This window comes from Strigops habroptila, chromosome Z (assembly GCF_004027225.2).
Source record: "Strigops habroptila isolate Jane chromosome Z, bStrHab1.2.pri, whole genome shotgun sequence".
In the NCBI taxonomy this organism is placed as follows: Eukaryota; Metazoa; Chordata; class Aves; order Psittaciformes; family Psittacidae; genus Strigops; species Strigops habroptila.
In genome coordinates, this window is record NC_044302.2 from 58,988,734 (window position 1) to 59,012,568 (window position 23,835).

Genomic DNA, 23,835 nt, shown 5'->3' on the forward strand with positions numbered 1-23,835 from the left:
TATAGATATGTAACCAGACAAGTAAGTGCTTTTAAGGTTAGGAACTTCATTATTTCAAAAATTAGATATCTACTAAGCTATATTTCTAATTATAAAATTATTGAAAATAATTTGCTATAGAAAATATATCTCACCTTCTTCAAGCTGGACTGGCTCTGCTGAGTTTTCACCACTCATTAACACAACAAAGTCTACAGCTGTTCGGACTGAGGCTTGCCACGTTGACAAGGCAACAGGTGGCTCTTGGCATGGGAAGAGAGCTCTGTTGTTTATTGGCGATCCCATCGTATAAACACATGGCCTAGATGGAAGGAAAAGAGATTGAAATTGGAGTTACAGTAAGAAAGAGTGAATTATTTTTTCTACCAAAAATCAAACCTGCTGTTGTACTGAGGTGTTTGTTTTTAACCTCAGCTCTGTAGGTTTCAAACCTGTATGACGTGAACCAATCAACATACAATCTAAAGTCAGTTAAGACAGGATGAAGAAAAGCAAGACTGCCACAGTAATTTTTACATAAACTAGAAAAGAGTGACTCCAGTCTTCCCCCTCTCCTCCTTCTGCATGAGCCTTCCAGCCTTATATAATAGCTCTCAGCTGAATCCATATGGCCAAAGGCGGCTTCTGAGTATCTTCTGAAGATACACCATTGCAAGGCTTCACCAACACCGTTGACACCTCCCTGTTATTATCACAGTAGTGCTTTCACGATCATTAATCCCATCTCTCCATACAATCTGGAGGCTCACGCAAACTGAGCAATAGGTCTAGCCTTGCACCTTTGTTAGTCCAAGCCTAAATAAATCCTGACTTTTTTACATTTCTTCTTGCACTAAGGTAATGCGTGCTAGCTCACCTGCCTTTCCCAATTTCAATCACAGGGCATATAATGAGAAGAAAGTATTTCTTCCCTATCAGCCTCAGTCTCCTTCTTGCTTTTTATGTAGCAATCTTCCTTGTAGTATTGCTCTTTTTGCAGTTTCTCTATCTCTCTCCTAGGCATCCTCTTCATCTACTGCCCCTTTCCAATTTCAGCTGCAATATTTCATGCCAGGCAATTTCTTACTAGCAGTTTAGCCACAGCTGGGAAGGTAACAAGGCCTTTCATTAACTCCTACCTTGCTATTGTTGGTGTTCAGATGTAGTAATTCTACTTCTTTTGTTGCATTTTGCAGTTTTATCTAAATTCCTAGTACTAAAAAAGTTAGGTTTTTAAATATGAATTATATAAACTAAACACAGTCACTAGGTTTCTCCAGATAAATAAAGAAAATCTTGAAAGCATCACTTCACTGCCCTGAGTTTTTAAAAACCTACGATATTTAAATAATCTGGGAGCACAACACATTTTTTTGTAAATGCTTGAGGCTAAAAATATTTTGATAAGTATCTTTCATAACTTGAGTTTGAAAAAATCATCAAAACACTTTGGAAAATAGACAAATTGTTAGGGCAAAACCTATTTTGAAATGGCTAAGATCTGAGAATCTTGTTTACTCCCATCCAAACAGCTCCTCCATTCAAATTATTCCTTTCCTAAAGTCAACTCTAAACTACACAGAGGAAAGAATACTGATGGGAGATACTGATGGTGACACATGAAAAATATTCTGAAGCTTTTTTTGCCCTCTTGTCAAAAGTGCTATGTATGGTATTGGATCCAGAGCTGTCCATGGCACAATCAAGTTACTGTGGCTTAACTAATGCAGGCCATCTCGATCTTTCAGTGAAACTGCAGTTTAAGTAGGCCTATTGTTAAGGCACAAACAGAAAATGAAAATAATCTGGCTCCCCTGCCATGTATCAGAGTGAATAGAGTAGGACATAGATATCCAGTAAAGCTCAAATGATAACTGCAGTTATCTTCTGAGAATGTGGTTATCTTTTACCCAGTAAAACACAATGCACAGCTAAATGTAAAAGAACACTAATGTTTATAAATCTTTAATTAGCTTTAATTTCTTTGGAATTCATCTACTAAAATGGAATCTGTAACCAACTCTGATATACATAAAATACTTGGGTTTTCTCCTAGAAAAAGGAACAGTGAGCTCACAAGAAAAAGTAAGCTTGCTTTTTTACCTCTTAGGAGGTTCTGCTTTCTCCTTATAATGCTAGCTAAGAGATACTGGACATACTATTTACCCTAAATCATAAATGTACTGGGAGGAGATGGGGAGGAAACGATGGTTCCTCATTCATGAAAACTTAATTAAATACACAAGATATAAAATGAGATCCTAGTAGCGATTATACGAATGAGGGGAAAGGTGAGGTTAATGGCTACTGGTATATGTATTTTACTAATGATTTACCACGCTTTTGTGAAGGTGGTTTTGCTGTCTCCATTGACACAACCCAGTCTTAAGAGCAGTATAGGGGATTTTCATATCCTGAAGAACTTTTAGAGGGAAATGTCACAATGACTGGGAAAATGGGCTAGCAGAACAGCACTAAGCAGAACGTTACAATGCTGTGTCAAATACAATATAAACATAACACGGAACAGACACTACCAAGACCATGAATGTTATCTTTGTCTCAGAGAGCACTTTTTACCTGCAGACCATAAAGTGTTTTACAAATAATGTTAATACCATTTCACAGATGGGTAAAACGTAACACAGTGAACAGATCTGCTTAGTGCTAGTATTCAAGCCGTCCCTTCAAGCTTAGTTTAAAGCCTCCCAGTCCAATAGCTTTCACAGTGGAGTAAGAAGCCTCTCATTACAAGAAATAATTACATAACTATCATAGAATCATAGAATCATAGAATCGTAAGGGTTGGAAAGGACCTTAAGATCATCTAGTTCCAACCCCCCTGCCATGGGCAGGGACACCTTGCCCTAAACCACGTGGCTCAAAGGCTCTGTCCAACCTGGCCTTGAACACCGCCAGGGATGGAGCATCCACAACCTCCCCGGGCAACCCATTCCAGTGCTTCACCACCCTCACTGTAAAGAACTTCTTCCTCATATCTAATCTAAACTTCCTCTGTTTAAGTTTGAACCCATTACCCCTTGTCCTACCACTACAGTCCCTAAGGAAGAGTCCCTCCCCAGCATCCTTGTAGACCCCCTTCAGATACTGGAAGGCTGCTATGAGGTCACCACACAGCCTTCTCTTCTCCAGGCTGAACAGCCCCAACTCTCTCAGCCTGTCTTCATATGGGAGGTGCTCCAGCCCTCTTATCATCCTCATGGCCCTCCTCTGGACTCGCTCCAACAGCTCCATGTCCTTTTTATGTTGAGGACACCAGAACTGTATGCAGTACTCCAAGTGAGGTCTCACGAGAGCAGAGTAGAGGGGCAGGATCACCTCCTTCGACCTGCTGGTCACGCTTCTTTTGATGCAGCCCAGGATACGGTTGGCTTTCTGGGCTGCAAGCACACACTGCCGGCTCATGTTAAGCTTCTCGTCAACCAACACCCCCAAGTCCTTTTCTGCAGGGCTGCTCTGAATCTCTTCTCTGCCCAGCCTGTAGCAGTGCCTGGGGTTGCCCCGACCCAGGTGTAGGACCTTGCACTTGGCTGGGTTAAACTTCATAAGGTTGGCATCGGCCCACCTCACAAGCATGTCAAGGTCCCTCTGGATGGCATCCCTTCCCTCCAGCGTATCAACCGAACCACACAGCTTGGTGTCGTCGGCAAACTTGCTGAGGGCGCACTCAATCCCACTGTCCATGTCACTGACAAAGATGTTGAACAGGACCGGTTCCAACACCAATCCCTGAGGGACACCACTCGTTACAGGTTTCCAACTGGACATCGAGCCATTTACCACAACTCTTTGCGTGCGGCCATCGAGCCAGTTCTTTATCCACTGAGTGGTCCATCTATCAAATTGATGTCTCTCCAATTTAGAGACAAGGATGTCGTGCAGGACAGTGTCGAATGCTTTGCACAAGTCCAGGTAGATGACGTCAACTGCTCTGCCGCTGTCCATCAGTTCCGTGGCTCCATCATAGAAGGCCACCAGATTGGCCAGGCAGGATTTCCCCTTAGTGAAGCCATGTTGGCTGTCACCAGCCACCTCATTGTTTTTCATGTGCCTTAGCATGTTTTCCAGGAGAAACTGTTCCAAGATTTTGCCAGGCACAGAGGTGAGACTGACTGGTCTGTAGTTCCCCGAGTCTTCCACCTTCCCCTTCTTGAAAATGGGGGTTATATTACCCTTCTTCCAGTCATCGGGAACTTCACCTGACTGCCAGGATTTTTCGAATATGATGGACAGTGGCTTAGCAACTTCATTCGCCAGCTCCTTCAGGACCCGTGGATGGATTTCATCAGGTCCCATGGACTTGTGCACGTTCACGTTCTTAAGATGGTCTCGAACCTGATCCTCTCCTACAGTGGGCCTAAGGTCTTCATTCTCACAGTCCCTGCATTTGCTTTCCAAGACTTGGGTTGTGTGGTCAGAGCATTTGCTGGTGAAGACTGAGGCAAAGAAGTCATTAAGAACCTCAGCCTTCTCCAAATCCATGGTAGCCAGTTCTCCTGATAGCTTCTGGAGAGCGCCTACATTGTCCCTAGTCTGTCTTTTATTTACTACGTATCTATAGAATCCTTTCCTGTTATCTTTCACATCCCTTGCCAAACTTAATTCTAGCTGGGCCTTAGCTTTCCTAACCTGGTCCCTAGCTTCTCGGGCAATGCTCCTGTATTCTTCCCAGGCCGCCTGTCCTTGCTTCCACCTTCTACAAGCTTCTTTTTTCCCTCTAAGTTTCCTCAGCAGCTCCTTGTCCATCCATGGAGGTCTCCTGGCCCTCCTGCTGCACCTTCTTCTAGTCGGGATGCAACACTCTTGAGCACGTAGCAGGTGATCCTTGAATATCGACCAGCAGTCTTGGGCCCCCCTGCCCTCTAGGACTGCATCCCATGAAACCTTACTAAGGAGGTTCCTGAAGAGGCCAAAGTCTGCTTTCTTGAAGTCCAGGGCAGTGAGCTTGCTGCACGCTCTTCTCACCGTCCTGAGGATCTCAAACTCAACCATCTCGTGATCACTACAGCCAAGGCTGCCCTGGAGCGTTACATTTCCAACCAGTCCCTCCCTGTTGGTGAGCACAAGGTCCAGCATGGCACCTCTCCTCGTCGGCTCCTCTACTGCTTGAAAGAGGAAGTTGTCTTCCACACAATCGAGGAACCTCCTGGATTGCTTGTGCCGGGCCGTACCGTACCTCCAACAGATGTCAGGATAGTTGAAGTCCCCCATGAGGACCAGGGCCTGCGAGCGTGAGGCTGCTCCTATCTGTCTGCAGAGCACTTCATCCACAGAGTCCTCTTGATCAGGCGGCCTGTAACAGATCCCCACCGTAATGTCCCCCGTTGCTGTTTTCCCTTTGATCCTGACCCACAAACACTCTGTTACCTCATCACCCATCCCCAGACAGAGTTCCATACTCTCTAGCCTATCACTGACATAGATAGCAACACCCCCTCCCCGTCTGCCTGGCCTGTCTTTTCTAAACAGCCTGTAACCTTCCATTCCGACATTCCAGTCATAGGAGCCATCCCACCATGTTTCTGTGATACCAATGACATCATATTCCCATAGCCTTGCACACATCTCTAATTCCTCTTGCTTGTTCCCCATACTACAGGCATTTGTATAGAAGCACCTTAGCCGAGCTCCAAATGAAGCCGACTCAATGGCTGGGGCAGCTGGAACATCTCTACATCGCTCCAAGCACTTACTACAGGTGCTAAAGCGATAGAGCAGAGGCACCGCTGGGATTCGAACCCAGGATCTCCTGTTTACTAGACAGGCGCTTTAACCAACTAAGCCACGGCGCCTTTCTCCTAAAACATTTTCATGCTAAAATACATACAAAGGCAGGTCACAAGTCTCTACAGTTAAGACCCAAGTAGAAAGGGAGTTAGAAAAGCAGAGAAACACTGGTCAAGCACATCATCTTTTCTTTAAAACTAAGCCTCCTTTCCACTCCTCATGTGTCTTAATATCATTTTTGTCCAAGTATGCTTACCAACTTCATTATATCAAATCAAAATGTATTCAAATATGGCAAAGTCTGCTAAGAAGATAGAAATGAAACATGTAAGTTCTAAATTTTGAGAGGAAACTATCAGAACAACAATTACATCAGCTTTTAGTTAGATATTCCTATATTCACAGTGAGACCACCTGGAGGCTTGACTGGCACCATGCCGTCAACTGAGATGTCAGCTAACATTAAACAGGTCTGCTTTAAAAGGAGGGTTTATAAGGCAAAGTCATGATTTTTTTTTCTTTATCTTTTCTTCTTTCACTGGAATTTTTAATCTATTTTCTTCTCACCCTAAGAAATACCTCCAGAGATTGTTTTCCTTCCCATGACAAATCACGGTTTATTTTGCTAATTTTTCATACTTTATTTACAGTAGTAATTTCTGTTTACAACATTGGTTTACAACATAGTGCAGTGTTACACCCAGTGCAGCTGGCGGTTTTCTTTGTTCTGGGTCAGGCAATTCCAGCATGTAAGAGGACCAGAAACATAATTCTTATCTTGATACAGATGAGATTTTTCACCTGACCCAGAAAAAGAAAAATTACTATGTAACCAATCAAAGAATAGCAATGACAAATAATTACTTTTAGACTACTTCTGTCAATGGATACAAAATTTGCCATTTTTCTGATTTACCCCTGCTAGCAAGAAACTTCGCAGTTCCTTTCCTTTTTCCTACTATCTTCTCCATGTCTCTTCTTTCACTTTTAATGGTTTTGTAATGTTCAAATCATCTATTTATGTAATATATTGTTTATGCCAGCCATAATCTTTGCCACCATAAGTTGGAAGAGATAAGGAAATTGAATAAAGCAAAAGTAAGATAAGCAGAGAGAACTAAGACTATTTGTCTAATTACTTGTTACACTGGAAAAACAGGCAACCACAAAACTGTTGTTCAGTAATATCCAAAGCCAATTATTCTGAGGAAGATTTGATTCATGCAATCCTAACACATCAGTATTTCATACACTTTCATAACAAAACCAGTTCAAACCAGCTCTTGGCAGATCTCATTCTCCCATGCAAGCATATAAATTACAATAACAAATCAAGCTACTACCTTAAAGCTAATAATAAATGTTGAGTTGATACTCTGTTCTCTGAACAGGAATCTGCAGGTCTTCTTTGAGATACCTGCCATCAAACACCTGAATCATGTCCTAAGGCTCCTCCACATCAACCTGTTTTGGTTACTGCCTGTTTGAAGCTTTCTCAAGGAAAATGCTCAGCTCAGCAACTCTATCCCTTTCCTGTGTCTGAAAAATACATTCCCTATTTCTTCAAGGGTTGTCTCTGTGTGAGGATGTAAGATGGCAACTTCCTGCAACTACAAGGCCAATCCCTGTAGAACTACTGCTGTTGGGAGCTTCTCTTACTCTAAATTACAGTGCCATTTCCTCAAAGCAGCAGGATTTCCTGGCACCTAAATCACACAAACCTTTTTGTTCTGCCTTATCAATTTACGTATCTGCAAGGTGCCAGTGACTGTCATCAGATTCCAACAGAGCAGGTATTCTTGTTTTCATTTTTCTGTTGAATGAAACAACAAGCAATAACTAACCATGCCCTTTTCAAGTGATTCTCCAATTTAAAGGCACTAAATATGATTGCGAGATGAGTGATTCCACTGACTTCCCCTGTAATCTCTGTGACTCTGATGCTTTTTTTCAACAGCTGTATGCCTATATTTCTAAAGTGATGCTTCACAACTTTTGCCGACTAATTTGTGGTCCACACTGATAAGAGAGGACTCATTTTACTGATTGTTAGCTGAAGCAAACCGCCAAGTTGAACTTTAACTGAACAAAACCGTAAACGTCAAGAAGGAACAAGACAACAAAGAACATTCTTTGCCTGTCCAGCTCATTGAACTGGGAACCATTCCTCACAAAGTCAGAGAGAAGCCAACCTAAGACCATAAAAGGAAGGTAAAAAAGAGAAGTTCAGCTGAAGGTGAACAAAAATATGACTACCAGGGGTCCCAAAGACCCTTGGGACCCTCACACAAAATAAACTGCGCATGCTTTAGATGGTAGTAACCCATGTTACTTAGTTCTGGGAAGAAATTATAATATGTATGAGATTTCTGGGAATTATAATGTATATGTATGAGATAAATGCTTATAAGCAAGAAACTTGTACGAATTGGCATGCATGTTAGGCAGAGCTATCCCCCATGCATCCTGCACTGTAATAAATAATGTCTGCTTCTTAATGCTACATTGGTATTAAGGAGTTTTATTCTCCTGACTTTCGGTGACAACATCAGGTATATGAATCCTGCTGCTTCTAGACACACTACATTCACAATCTCCTGTTTAAAAGTTTTATCTTTTGGTACAGCCATCACCAGAAAGCAAGGATAATAAAGTTAAGACAGGGCATATCTTTTTCATCCAAGGTAAATAAATTTAATACTTATTGTGCTCCCACTTTGCTTCTAACAATAAGGATATTTTCACTTACTTTGACCTGTACTTTTGGCAAATGCAATGTGCTTAACAGCTTCCTCAATGTTATTACAAAGTTTCTTAAATTTGAAGTCACACATCTGACCGATCCCTTAGGTATTCCATTTCCTGTAAATCTTCTAATACTACTTCTGTAACACCTCAGGAAGTACCACCTGACTGCACTTAAACAAAATTTAATTAATTATCCATAGCTCCTGTTTGAATGGTAGTAAATATTAGCAATAACTGATTATTGGCAGAGAAATCAGGCGATTTCCTAATTGCTCTATTCCCACAGCAGTGAAAAAAAAAAAAAAAAAAAAAAAAAAAACACACCAAAAAAAAAAACAAAACCAAACCCCTTGTAGCCTCTGCCTTTAAAACCAGAAGACAGTTTTCCTATGGATATGAACGATGATACAGTTGGACTTTCTCAGTTCTATTCTAAAATCAAAGGTTGTCTGCATTTCTTTGTTGACAAATTCACAAACACAAATCCTGGTTTGACTATTCATTTCCCATCAGTGGCTCTTCAATATTCTCTGCTTTCACCTCCTTTTTAGACTTGGAAATTAAAACACCTAGACTTGTTCATATGGATAATGGTATTTTCATAATACTATTTCATTCTCAGCCTTCTCTGATCAAGTGTGGTTCTCTCATTGGCACATTTTAGTGAAGCAGCTTGACTTTTGTATTCCTTCTTCCTGAAGGAGTATCATCAACCTAGCTTCCTGTACCCCACTATGCAGTGCGTCTGTGAGTGCCCAGCACTTCCTTCCTCTGTCCTGTACCATAGGCAGGTACCCACTCCACCGACATCTACCTACATTGTCCTGGCAGGCCATGAAACTTGCTGTAACTCTGAAAAAGTATTAAGTTCCCTAAAAAAACCCTCATTTCTCACAGTCATCCTTTTTAGTCAGGACAACCAATTCAGATGAGCTATTTTTAATTTTTTAGAAGTATTTGTTCATTGCCATCCACATTTTCAGAAATACCAAATAAGCTCATTTTGTACTCAGGGTATGCCTGCCTTTTTTTTTTTTTTTTTTTTTTTTGGGAGTGTTTTTATTTTACTTCTCCATTCTATTCCCCATACCATTTTTTCTTCCTCAGAAATCACTGTATCAAACATTAGTAATCCAACAAAATTCAGACTGCTTCATTAATTACTCAAATATAAATATCCATCATAGAGAGAAAATTACAGAAAATAACAGGAGAGAATTCCCCACAGCTGATGGTAGCCATTTCCGATTTAGCCTGTGATTTGTCTGGATTCTGGAGCACCTTATTCTCCCAAACCTTGCCCATGAAGAAGAGCAAGCTCTTTATTTCCTTCCTGCATTTCTAGCATTCAAGAGCACATAATGATGCTAACTCATGCCACTGAAAAATAAAGAACTATTTTCATTACATATTTTCTGTTTTGTAGTTTGAAACTGACTGATTTCTCCAATCTCCACCCTGGAGAAATCTGCTTTGAAAACATCAAATATATTATGAAAAGTCAAAGGATGCCTGAGACTCCACAAATGCTACAGACAGAGGGTTACACTGGCACAAACTTGTACCATCAGTGAAACAGATACGTTCCAAATTAACTGCAGTAACATATGCCAAGTAACTCCTTTAACGCATTCCCTTCCCCTGCCTGCTTATTTTCAGTTATATTAGCTTCCTCATACGCCTTATCACCCAGCTGTGCACACACCTATGTCATCACACCAGTTGTGAAGAGAACCAGCACCCAAGTTTAGAGAGGTCAAGAGCACCTCTTTCAGCAAGTGTACTTCGGTAGGCTTCTTCCTCATTCCTTTTTAGCTCTCCCTCCTTCCCTCTTTTCATTAATGCAAAATAGCTCTGTGGTTGACTCTATAATGTTAATAAACTTTGGAGACAGACAATACAAAACCAAAGCATTATGCTGAACTTTGAGGGTAATCAGAAAGGCTCCACACTAAGTAGCGAGAAACTGTTTCGGTAACTTCGAGGGTAATCAGAAAGGCTCCACACTAAGCAGGGAGAAACTGTTTGATCTAGCCTGGTAATCAGTACAATTACCCTCTTTTTTTGCAGGCCTACTGCAAACATGTTCTAAGTACGGTCTAAAATTCCCAGGTATGTGAGTATGATTAGGGAATGACTTGTAGCAAATATTGAGACAATACGCATTGCAAATTGCTAGCTCATTGTAGCCAAATGCAATTCTTCACTCTTAAGTACCAATCGCCAAGGACACAAACCTTTTTTGCAAACCTTTTTACAACCTTTAGATAAAATCATAGAATGGTTAGAGTTGGAGGGGACCTTCAAAGATCACCTAGTTCCAACCTCTCTGCCACAGGCAGGGATACCTTTCACCAGGCCAGATTGCTCAAAGCCCCATCCAATCCGGCCTTGAACACTTCCAGGGATGGGGCATCCCAAGTTCTCTGGGCAACCTGTGCCAGTGCCTCACCACCCTCATAGGAAAGAATTTCTTCCTAATATCTAATCTAAATTCCCCCTCTTTCTGTTTAAAGCCATTCCCCCTTCTCATGTCACTACATGCCCTTGTAAAAAGTCCCTCTCCAGATTCCTTGTAGGCCCTTTTTAGGTACTAGAAGGCTGATATAAGGTGTCCCCAGAACCTTCTTTTGTCCAAGCATTTAATTATAGAATATATGCTAGCATTAGCGCTTCCACCAAATTGTATATTTATGCTTGCTGTATTCACCTTCATAACTTTCATAAAGGCAAAAATATTTTCTTAATTTTTAAAAAATACATAGATATTTTAATATAACAATAAGACATCATAATCAACTACATAGTTACAAAATATTTTGTATCAGTGAGACATTTACATTGTTCAAATAAATATCAAGGTATCATAATATTTTTTTAAGGAGATAATTTCATGTTTTCCAATATTTCCCACTTCAGAAAACTAGCACATGGTTAACTCTTTCTAGAGCTCTTTCCACAAAACTGCTCAACCATCCTTTAATAGCTTCTAAAAATGTACTTTTCCCATAAATTCTCATGAAAATCATATACTTGTAATTCAACCCCTCCCCTTTACTTCCCAGAATTTCTACTTTTCTGTATATCTGATATCTTGGGCTCAACCTGAAAAAATAAATGCATGTGCCTGACCAATTCATGTATGCCAAGATAAATAATGAACAGGTAGCTTGCAAGATTAGGACCCTCTACTGAAAGGTTTCAGTGTCATGGAATGTTTTTCACTGATTTCATTCATATCAAAGATACTCTTTCATTCCTAATCCCACCATGAGAAAATGAGTTCCATTCCAGTTGTGCATTAATATCAACAAAACTGTTAACTAATTTATGACAGCGCTAGAAGTGGCAATAAGAAGGGCAGAAAAAAGGTCGGAGAAATTTCCTATTAGAGGTGAATTTGCAAGGCTGTTTGCTAGGGAAATCACCTCTTCAATTTTAACCCAAATGTGTTTAATCCTTTTCTTAAACAATAAAAATACGGGATCCCAGGATGTTTTACCAAATCAGGATTCTTTACAATGATTGTGAGAAAGCATTTCATTTCAAATACACTAGTAGCCATGCTGACTCAACACTGCTACACAGAGTTAGGCAAAACTGCTTCAACACCTTGATGGACTGGCAAGAAGTTTCTCCTTCCAAATAATGAATGACGTTATATACACATTATTCCCTCCACAAAGTGGTTATTATAGTGCAAAAAGTAAGTTTTTATTTTAAATAATTCTATAATACTTACTAAGAATGCTTCAAGTAAAAGTAATTTTGTTAAAATTACCTTCTTAGTTTGAAACCCCAGTGCTGTATTGTGCTAGTAAACAGTTGAAAAACTTTAAAACAGAACTGCTCTTTGTTCATGATAAGTACCTTACAAACACTATAATCAACACTTTTTTTTTCTACTTTAATAATCCTGTTATTGAGCACTGTTAGAAGTTACCTGCCAGTTTTAAGAACTGATACAGTCCTTGCAACTTCCTGAGTGTGTATGTTTATATATATATGTGTATATACATGTGCATAGCCACATACACTCACATACTCTATTCTTCTATTTTACCCCCTTTTTATTACTTGGGCATAAAGGCCCTAAAAAGCATGTTATTACAAAAAACATGTTCTAAGGCTAAAGATAACCTTTCTTCTTGATCATTAATATATTTTCTAGTATCAAAAGCCCAAACAGCGAAATGCTGAAATTCCATGTGTTCAGTTCCTCCAGTGAAAACAGAACTGTGCCTTGCTATGCTAACATCAGGTTTGCGTACATGTATCTCAACTTGACTAAACTCATCCCACACAGCATTGTTGTAATCTTTTTTTTTATGTGTGTGTACTATAATACATCATTGTATAAAACAAATAAATTGGAAGTCTTTATAAAATAGTACATAGGTTAAATTTCAAAACATTGTATTAGTGTTAAATTAGAGGAAACATACTGGAAGTGGCCATACAATGTTTGTACTTCATTATTCACTTAACTTTTCTTTGGGTTTAGAACCATATAGACTCCACTGGGAAAGGATTTGACATCTGCCTAAAAAAGCACCATATGCATAAATTAGAAAAATCTAAATAATTATCCTATAAGAATATAATTCAATAGTACTTCCTCCATACATTATAAATGGGCTTTACTTTTATAAAAGGAAGGAAAAATATGACAGCATTTTGTACAGTGAGCTTCACCACTATATTTATGGGTTCATCACATACAGAATTTGACTTTTAAAATGTAGCAAGAAAGATTCTAATGACTGTGATATGAAAACTTATTTTCTCACAGGCATTAGTTTCTGGAATATCCTACAAAAAACTAAAAATAAACCAGCTTGAGACTATTTGCTAACATCTGACTGTCTGACCCACATCAAGCCATCTTTTCCTGCTTCATTATTCATTTATGAAATTCTATGTGCTTGTGCACAACTGTACATTCCTGGTCTTAATAATGCTCATGGTTTAGCAGCAGAATTACCTAACCACCAGTTATACAATTAAAAGGCCTCATTTTCCTCCCTAACATGGATGCCAGTGAGAAGACTCTTAATTTCTATTAGCATAACTGAAATGAAAGGTAACCATATATCTCTAGTTTGGAGATGAAAAGCAAATACTCAATTAGACCAATTTCTTCCTCATGTCTCAACTTCGTTTCTGTTTTTTAGACATCACAAGGAACTAACAGCCATTCAAATCCAGCTTTGAACATTACAGTAAAACAATTACAGTTATAGAAGTCAAGTGGACTGTTTTATATTATTTCCCCCCCTATAAAGAGCTTATCTTGAAGAAACAGCACTGTACAAATTCTAGATAAACTGCAAATTTTTCCTGCAATTTCAGTTTGCTGTTCATTTGCTATCATCAATATACTTTACACAATAGATAAAGGAGATTTTAGAAGTTGATTATGACAAACTAAACAGACAAAGACTGCATTTCTAAACTTATTACAATATTGATAAAAGACTAGTTGTGAAGCATACCTTCTCTTCCCCCAAGTGATAATTCCTTACTACCTGCACATACTCTAATACACAACAATTATTTATTCCCTCTCGGAATGAGTAAATGCAATCACTTAGGCAGGCCTGAAGTCTGCAAGTCCATCAGGGTTTCTTGAGCAGAAAGTTTGTCTGTTCTACAGGACAGCACCAGGATTCAAAAAAAGGAAATGAAAACAGGGGAAAAGGATGCTCATCATCTTCATAGCTGCTCAGCATTACACGATTCTACATTCTTGCACCTACAACAATTGTGTGCAAAGCTTTTAGTTAATAGTTACATACCTGCCACTCTGGTCTGTAGTCCATGTAACAGATCTTCCCTCTGGTTTGGTTTTGTACCATATTCTTATTGCATGAGGAAAGTCTGTTGGAGTCTGAACTCCTGATTTTCTTATCTCTAGGCTCCAAGTGCCAGTAGTAAACAGAAGCTCTCCACAGCCAGGTGCTTGGCTGCAGAGAGTAAAATAGTATAGCTGTTCCTTCCAGCGATCTGCAGGTAAAGTCACAAGTTCATGTACAATCTGATTCCTGAGATTTTCTAGCTCCTTTGAAACATCCGTTAGCTTGGCAGACCTTGTGAATTTTTCAATGCCTGACACAGCAGCAACATCTACCTCCTCAACCTTCAGCACAGATAAATCACAGCAGTCCAGTACCAGCAGAAAATCCTTGTTCCCATGATTCTCTATGTCACAGATGTCTTTTGAACTAGAAATCCCAGAAGCCTGTGCCTCGTTGCTATGGTTACCATTTTTATCAGAAGCATCTTCTTCACCTTTACCACAGACAGCAAAATCATTATATTCTGGTTTAGATGAACAGGCACTCACATTTGTCACAGGAGCGTAGCAGGGTTCACATGCCCTCACTTTACAGGTTTCATCAAACTGTGACTGGCAGCATTCTTTGCCAGTACTGCTGGTTTTCCTGTACTGGCTCCCAGTCTCAAAGAATAAAACTATGATGCCTTCAATAACTTTACTTTTAAAATCCACATCCACATCCAATATATAATGCTTTACAAGCATGTAGTTAGTGTTGGCCATTAAGGGCAAATCATCCTTCATGGGGTCTAGCTGTGTCTCCATTTTCTAGTCTATTGGGCAATAGTCTTACAAAGACTTAGATATTGCTTACATATGATGTCTCCATAAAAAGCAAGGATATTCAGCCTCCCAGATTCGAAAATAATTTTGATTAATATTACAGTATTGAAATTAACTGCAGTTCCTCCACTTCTCACATTCTATTAAAAAAAAAAAAAAAATCAGGTAATTGTTTCACAACTATTTCATAAATGCACTTTTAGTTAATAACTAGAAGTTTAACTTTTATTAATAAACTTAATTATAAACTAATTAATAAAAATATAAATACATATAAAGAATAAAAGTAAAAAAAACCCCTTATTAATAACCTAACAGTTATTTAAAGGTTGCTTTTATTTAAAACAGTACAGCCAAAGAATGATTTTGTCTCCAAAGAATGGCATCAAGGTAGTTGCTTCAGGATTTGCTGTCAAAACCACTGGCTTTATTTTTCAGAGATCTCAAGTGAAAGTATTTCTAGACAGCTTTTAAAAACTGAAGGAAACAAAGTTTACTACAAGCCTCCTGTTGACTCTCTGCAACCACAATAATCTATTAGAACAGATACATGGTTATGCAACATCTAATTTAATTTATTACTGCATTGTTTGTTTTTAAGGTTGCCATATTTATTTCAAATGCATCACCTCCAAAGATAGGGATCATTTCTCTACTGTGATTCTAAGTAACAAGAGTAAGCCTAAATCATCTCAAATGTCTTAAAGTTTTAAAGTAATAATTTAATATACAAAATGCACAGATTCATATACTTTCCACATAACAAATGCTCTCATATCAGCACTTCCAGTAAATTACAAGAAAATGAGCCAATTTACCGTGAGTGTGTTCCAAATATTCCTTTGAGATTGCTCATGAAGATTTTTCAAAGTTATAATTAAATACTTAAGGTATATAATTACATCTTCATAGATGGAAACTCATTAACACTTGAGGTAATAGCATCTTACAGAAAACAAAAGGTCTTCCTACTGGAAAATATCCATATACCTATAAAAGCAAGTAAATAGTTTAACTTTTATTTAACACATATATTTAATATTAAGCAACAGGGCAGATTAAAAGGTGACAAACAGTGCCATACAAGTAAACTCAATTCAAATAATAAAAAAACCTCCACAACTAACTGAAGCATCATCAAAAAAATAAATTCTATAAATACAAATCCCCTTTAAAACTATTATACCAAACATGAAATGCATGAGATTTTTAGAGACAATTAAAAACAAACGCCAATGAGGCTAAAAACCACACAAAGTGGACATTCATTTTCTACAGCTGAAATTTGTTTAGTGGTGATGACACATCTGATCGTGCTTACAGAGCAATAGACAAGAGGAATACACTTGTAGACAAGAAACAACTAGTACTGCATACACTCTAACACTGAATTTTAATTCAGTTGTAACACTGTGTCTGTTTAATCCTCTCTCAAATCACCTAAACTAGATATCTCAGCTTTCAAAAAGTGCAGATAGCCTCTCTATCTCCAAGCACTAGTAAGTGAATTTTAATGGTTCTTTTTAGACGTCTCAGCTTCTGAACCTCTGAAGAATTTTTTAATGAAATATTTTTAAGGAGTCTACAGAACATCAGAACTGTAAAACAAAGAAGCTGAGATTCTATTCTGATGGTATTGGGGACTCATGCAAATATCTTTGTATTCTTGTACTTTATTTTGACAATTTCATTATTGATAGCAAAAAGCTGTGTCTTCTGTGCAAAGCACGCTTCTGTTACAAATGATTACTTGATTTCTTCACTGAAGCCTCAGACTGGAAGTTGCATCCTGTGAAGTGAAGTGGTATCTCCAGTAATATGATATAGTCCTCTTTAGAGCTCTTCTAAGCTTTCAAATTAAAATAGAGACTAAAGACAGCACTCTGTATATGGAAACATTTAGCTGTACAGAATAATGCCACATATTAGTAAAACACTCCTGCTACCTCCTATCTGGGGTTCCACAATACTGACAAGGCATGGGACTCTAAGCTCTCGCCCGCTCCTATTCATATTTGCCCAAACTAACTGTGCTTAATTTAACTGTTTGCTTAATTTAATTGTTCGCTTAATTTAAAATATTTAGAAGTTCACAGTGGGACTCTAAATATCTGCACTGCTCAAAATACACCCCCAATACTCTTTAAAAGCAATAATTTTCAAATACATGGAGAGAGCTATTTAAAGTGTGTCCTGTGTATGTGAACTAGAATTTTGGCAGGCTACCCTTCAGTCATATCAAGATGTATTTTCATCAGCCAACTGTGTAGTTTCTACCACATTTGACCTTTCTTACCCATCCAAACTCTAGATTCCTTAAAAATATTTTCAAAGTATATATTTTTTTGGTTGGTTGGTTGATTTTTGTGTCTCTACTATTGCATGCATACCTTATATATCTGACAGATTAATTATATTGTCTGGAAAAGTCCTCAGTGGAAGATTCTAGTTCTTTCTCTTGAGATAAGCCATCTCAAGCAGTGTAAAACACTCTTCTACTGTTTTTTAAACACCTCTGCAGAAGAGAATTGTTCAGTTTCACTAGTTTGCATGATCCAGTTTTTAATAATATGTAATTACATATTCTTTCCTATGAACATTTTTCCCCCTCTAAGCTTCACTAAATTCATGTTTCCTAAAGTTTTGGGTAAAGAGGACCCAGATATACTGTGGAAGCACTGATATGATTCTCACCCCTTCCATCTCTCCAATCACTCAACACAGCAGTTCAGAATAGGCAGATTACTAAAATAAAGTTTAAATTGTGCTCTGAGTCGAAGTAACTCATTTTGCCCATAATAAGGTAAGATCACTTACATAGCCCAGTCATTCAACAGATCCACAGGGACACCAGAGCCCCTGTAAAAAAGACAATAAATACTTCTATTGCTAAAGCTAGAAGTGCTGTTTCTTTGTAACCTCAGCAAATCTTAGTGTTTGTGCTATTAAACCTGAGCCAACATTGCTATAAGTACAAAACAATTATCTGAGTGTTTCCCAATTTTTTATTTGCACCCTGAATTTCTCTTTCCATAATACTTTGTACTTAACTGCTATTGAATTTCAACTTAGTGATTTAAACTCATTTTTAAAAATCACTTACATACTGAACTCCAAAGCGCTTGCAACCTCTCCAGATTGACATCATCTAATCACTCAACTACTGCAAGCGTAACACGCATGAGGATGTGTATTCACAACAGAACTAAGCCAATCTTAGCCTGGGATGCCACAATAGGAAATGTGTCTTTTTTGCTCAGATTGCTGCACAGCCTTCCTTTGTAGGAAGCTACACAAGTGCAGAGGACAACTCAAGGGAAGAGACAGGAACATGCAGATTGAAGAGAACATGATCGCCCTTCAGGAGGCAGCTCAGACTGGGATGGACTTCAACCTGGTATTAGGCCATACCCAAATTTAACAAAAATCGAGCAAAATCTGGGCAGACTCAACCATATTTAAGTATGTTGAAATAAATTTAAAATGCTCTCTGAGTTAAAAATTAAATCTGTTTAATTTGGTGAATGTTGAAGATGGTTTTGAGAGTTTGGTTGGTGGGATTTTAAATTAAATGTTGGTGATGTTGAAGATGGGTTTGAGAGTTTGGTTGGTGGGTTTTTAAATTAAAAACAAATAAATTAAAAATTAAATTCAAAGGCAAATTAAAGTTAATATAGGACACTATAATCCTTCCAGAAGCAAAACAAAACATCTATTATTTCTTCATTATTTAATAGCTCAGTTGTTCAGTAAGAGAAAGCAATATTTTAACAACTTTTAACAAGCCTCTACTGCATGATTTTTTTCTGCTAAATAGTTATAAACTAAGTGCCTAACAATTCACTCGGTTTACCTTAATCCTCTGGAAAGAAACTGAGTTCATATTAAGTCTATTGAAAAACTGCAATTTCCTTGACACAACAGGCCTCGCAGAGAGCCACTAACATGACTAGAAGACTGAAGCACACAAATATAAGAGGAAGCTGATGACACAGGGTCTGGTCAGTCTTGGGATGAGACAGTTAGGAAAGATTACCTGCTACATAGCAGTACCCAAAGGGATGCGTACAGAATATGCAGCCAGACTCTTCTTAGAGGGGCACAGAGAAAAGACAAGCAATAACATTTTAAGCTGTCTTGCAGATACAACTGCATTCTATATTATACTGCATCCCACAGAGCTGACTTTTTTAAGAATACATTTTCATATGCTGCAGAGCTGCTTTGCTTGTTGTTGTTGAACTGAAATGTTACATAAAAAGGTAAGGAGCAAATAAAGAATAAGAACAGAAATACACCATTTTAAGAATGAGTCTACCAAAATATACTCCCAGGAAACAGTGTTTTTTACGTCTTTAATAGAAGTTTAGAATGTAGCCAAAATGATAAGAGAACCAAGTATTACTCTTCTGCTCCAGGGTCAAGTTAAACAGAAATTTGCAAGATATATTATATGGTTAGTAGTTGTCAGATTACATCACTGTCCCTAAAGTTGCTGGTTCATTTTCCACATAGAATTTAGTTTTAGTATTGCTCTAGTATTAGGGTGATCTTCCACACAGTATTCAGAGTGTGTGGAATACTTAAAAATGTTAATTGTCCGTAATAACGAAGATGCCAGAGCAATATTAGCTGCATTCATTGTTTTCCGAAAGAAAATTCCTTAAGAATCTTCTTACAGGCATCTTAAGCCATCTTCTGAAAACTATATGAAAGATTTTCAGAAGGTATACAGATAGTATCTACTGCTTTGAATGGAGATTAGGCCACTAAATGTCTTCTTAGGAAGAGAGGGATGAGAAAAGCAGAGAGATGAACAGAAGCCCAGATGCATAGTTAAGTCTAATTATTTAGTCCCATCAATGACTCTAAAATGCTCTGAAGCAAGATTACAAAGCTAACACTAGCACAAAAAAGACCAAGGGGAAAATGGTCCTTAAAACTTACATTAATTGTTACTTCAGTAATAAATTAAGAACAATCCAAGGACAAAAATTATTCAAGCAACACTAATATATCTTTAAAAAAAAATAAAAATCATTCCACACACAATTTTAACGATGGAAGCGGAGAAGCACTGTGCTTGTTTCAGAGAAGGAATAAAAAATAAAACCTCCAAAGAACAGAAAGAACTTTACCAAGAGTTAACAATACTTTTAAAAAGTTTTTCGGATCATTAAATGTCTGTATTTGAATCCTGGAACCTCACTTCACCATGGGAACTCTTTATTTGTAATCTTTTGACTATAACACACTATGGTAAGAAAGAAATTATGACATGTTAGATTACTTTCTTTTTCTTTTCTTTAGACCAGCTTAAACAACAATGCTAATCTTCAGTCACAGAACTTCACTGAATTAAAACAAAACCACCTTAAGGCAAGATTAGTTAGGTTTTCCGGCACATACACAATATATTCATACAAAACATTTGTTAAAAATTATACATAGCACCACATTCGTGGCAATAATTTATTATAAATATTATAATTATAAATAATTTATAATAATGGAAGTTATTATAAAATACAAACAACACGCATATCCTTTAAGCTATTATTCTTACAACCTCAGACTAAAATTTATAGAAGTATAATCAGTGCTATCACATTGTATTTTCCAGTTTTTCAAGTAAATATTAATGGAGCTGCAAAATAGTAGCTTTATTAAAAAGAAATTTAATGGTAAAATTATGGTTTGGTTTGGTTTGGTTTTGAAAGCACGCAGCATTCGCAATACAGAAAAACAATATCAAGGCTACCCAGAATTTAGAACAATCTAGTAGAAATATTTTAAGGCATGTATGCGTTAGTCACCTGATTAAGAGCTAGAAAGATGACTTAAATGTCATCTACACATAAACTGTCTTTCATTGGTCCAACGTGACTAAATCAGCAGGAAGCAGAGAGAAAGCATGTGTGCATGCATAGAAGAAAAATGTTGTAATGACAGGTACAGGAGACAGGTGAGAAGAAAAAAAAAGAGAAAAAAGTGTAGTTGTGCAACAATCAAACATGCTTACAAACCCCACGCTCTCCTCTTCATTTGAACTGTGATGTCTTTTCATAAATATGTGGTAATTTGGGGAGTTTAACTGAACAGGCTGTAAATAATGATTTTATTTACCGTTGCGTTTGACTGAATGCAACTTCTATCTTTTCTTCAATCAAGTCTTCCCCTAAAGATGTACAAGAATAATATAATTATCCCAACAATGTGTTTTCTATTTCTATTTCTCTTCTGAGATAAAGCTTATCAAAATCCTAACCGAAATCAACAGCAGCTGCAATGTTATGCAAATTTGCAAGTCAAGTCTAGGTATTCAAAGGCAGGATTCTTTCTCACTTTTTTTTTGACTAATTGAACAGACTCAGATGAAGTGTAACAAACTTGACTCCCAAACAGTGTATGATTATGGAACTAATAATTCAGGCTACCACTTGTCATTCAACATTTTCCTCACTTTCACTGGGAGAGGAGTTGGAGTATGAAAGATATAAAGAGAAATGGGGCTTTCATTTTAAACAAAAGGAACTGCCAATGCTAACTACACAGAAACTGAAAGTCTTGCCTATGTATTTGTACCTCAAGCATTTTTTGAACACTGATGTAAAGTATGTTGTGTTGTTACTAAAGTGGTTTAAATACCTCTGAAGTGTTTTCCAGTCAATCAAAAGCCACTGGTTTGTATTCTGCCATGCAAATCTCAAAGCATGCAGATATCATTTGGTTTACTTTGTGGACCAGCTACCTAATACACTCTTATAACTGAACTTCTATTCATTCTGCATTTCCTTTCATTAAAGTTAAGAGAATAAACTGTAATTATGGTGTTCACATACTACAAAAAACATACTACCTTAACTGCTGAAGCAGTATCCTAGCTATACACCTTGGAAGCTCTCTGTACATATCCAAGCTTTGTATATGCAAACACTACATCCTTTACTACTGCTTCCTAAGTACGCTGTTCTGAGACAGCATTCCTTGGGTGACAAGTTTCCCACTATCTTATGCATGTATCAAGATACTGTCATGATAAAGAAGATACTAGATCTGTAATTTCTAACATATTTTTGGAGATACTTCTCTTACACAACATAGAATCATAGAATGGTTTTGGTTGGAAGGGACTTTAAGATCATCTGGTTCTAACCCCCTGCCCCAGGCAGGGACACCTTCCACTAGACCAGGTTGCTCAAGGCCCCATCCAGCCTGGCCTTGAACACTGCCAGAGACAGAGCACCCCAACTTCTCTGGGCAACCTGTTCCAGTGCCTCACCCTCACAGTGAAGAATTTCTTCCTCATCTTTGCAATATTTTCTTTCAATTTCTTTCCATTGTCTTCAGCAATATTTTTTCTACATTCTTTCCCCAATATGAATATCTGCTAGGTGGGGAGTTTTTGTGGTTTTTAGGTGGGTTTTTTTTTTAAGTAATGAATTTCGCCTTTAGAAAAGGAGGTTCGTATCTGGATTCTAAGCGTGAAAACAAAGTAGCAACTGTAATGCTACCACATATTCTCAATGGTCATTTTATAAACAGTTTCATGTCATACTTCTTCTACACAAAAAGACGTAACAGATTACTAGTACATTTTAAAAATACAACTTCACATTCAATGCACCTTCCTTATCAAATGTACTTCGTAAGCCATAAAAATGTAAGGCAAGCTAATTGTTTGGTTGTATGTTTTAATATTTTAGAAGATAGATGTTTGCAAAAGAATAAACAATAATAGCAGATGGTGGCCAACATGAATAGAGTCACTCTTGATCATCTGTGCATAACAGAGTTGCACAAAAGCCACACAGAATGGGAAATAGAGGAGAAGTGATCCGTCAGGGAATGATATTTGTATAACATTGCTGTTCCACTCAATACAGAAAGCATTGGCCTGAATTAGAATCATATGCCTCTGAAAGCAAACCTGAGAAAAGAGCTTCCAGGCAAAATCAAACACAGTTGCAAAGTAGACAAGATTAGAGAATAAACTTCCTACAAATATCTAGAGGAAAAAAAAAATGTTTCTTTGTGGTAAGAAATACACAATAATGCACAGTTTTGGCTGTTACAATTAAAAGGAAAATTAGACAGGAGAAAGGAAGAATTTGGAAACATAATCCCATCCTACATGGGAAAGTGGAGAAGGAAAAAAAAAACCAGGCATCTGAACTACCCTGGGAATATACTCATAGTATATTCTAGTTTACTATACACATAGTAAACTAGGAAAGCGAGGATAACTATTACAGAAAGTAGTCTAGCTAAACCTGTAAATAGCTTATTAAAAAATAGAATGATCAATTATGATACTTGATAAAGAGGTTCCATTTTTCCAGGAAGCTGTTATTTTCAATTGCTAACAACCATCTATTCCAGTCTAATTCCACTCTAATACCAATAATCCACATCAGAAAATCAGAAAACCATCTGAATTTGTTGGGAGGTCCAGCACAGGCACTACTAGGTAGAAGCAAATGAAAGGCTTACAAACTTCAAAAAAAAACCCCAAACCCTTGAGAAACAGAGAAGATACCTGGTCATAAGAGATGACTCCATAGCATAGTGGCACAAGCTAGGAATGTACTATCCAGAACGCACTGAATCATCTATCTTTCCAAGCACACACTTTATTTGTTTGCACTCTTGCTAGATCAGCCAGTGACAGACTGTCTCACATTGTTAATGCATGACAGTGAAAGGCAAGCACAAAATGTAGTCGTCCAAGACATGTC

At 37.7% G+C, this 23,835-nt stretch overlaps 1 protein-coding gene and 1 non-coding gene across 12 annotated transcripts in view; both read right to left on the bottom strand.

The window, feature by feature from the left end:
• Window positions 1-23,835, bottom strand: part of AOPEP (aminopeptidase O (putative)) — a 192,976-nt gene that overhangs the window by 165,969 nt on the left and 3,172 nt on the right. For 8 of the 11 annotated variants that reach the window (XM_030511722.1, XM_030511719.1, XM_030511720.1 and 5 more), the window contains exons 2-5: window positions 21,224-21,275; window positions 15,916-16,087; window positions 14,274-15,237; window positions 135-301 (exon numbers count right to left, since the gene is read on the bottom strand). In XM_030511722.1, coding sequence (XP_030367582.1) covers window positions 135-301; window positions 14,274-15,079 — 973 coding nt within the window. In that variant the 5' untranslated portion in view covers window positions 15,080-15,237; window positions 15,916-16,087; window positions 21,224-21,275. Of the gene's footprint in view, window positions 1-134; window positions 302-14,273; window positions 15,238-15,915; window positions 16,088-17,914; window positions 19,818-21,223; window positions 21,276-23,835 lie in introns of those variants that run through there. The other 3 variants (XM_030511716.1, XM_030511717.1, XM_030511715.1) reach the window with 2 other exon arrangements.
• TRNAT-AGU lies at window positions 5,719-5,792 on the bottom strand. The gene has a single exon. It is a non-coding gene; the product is annotated as a tRNA-Thr (tRNA).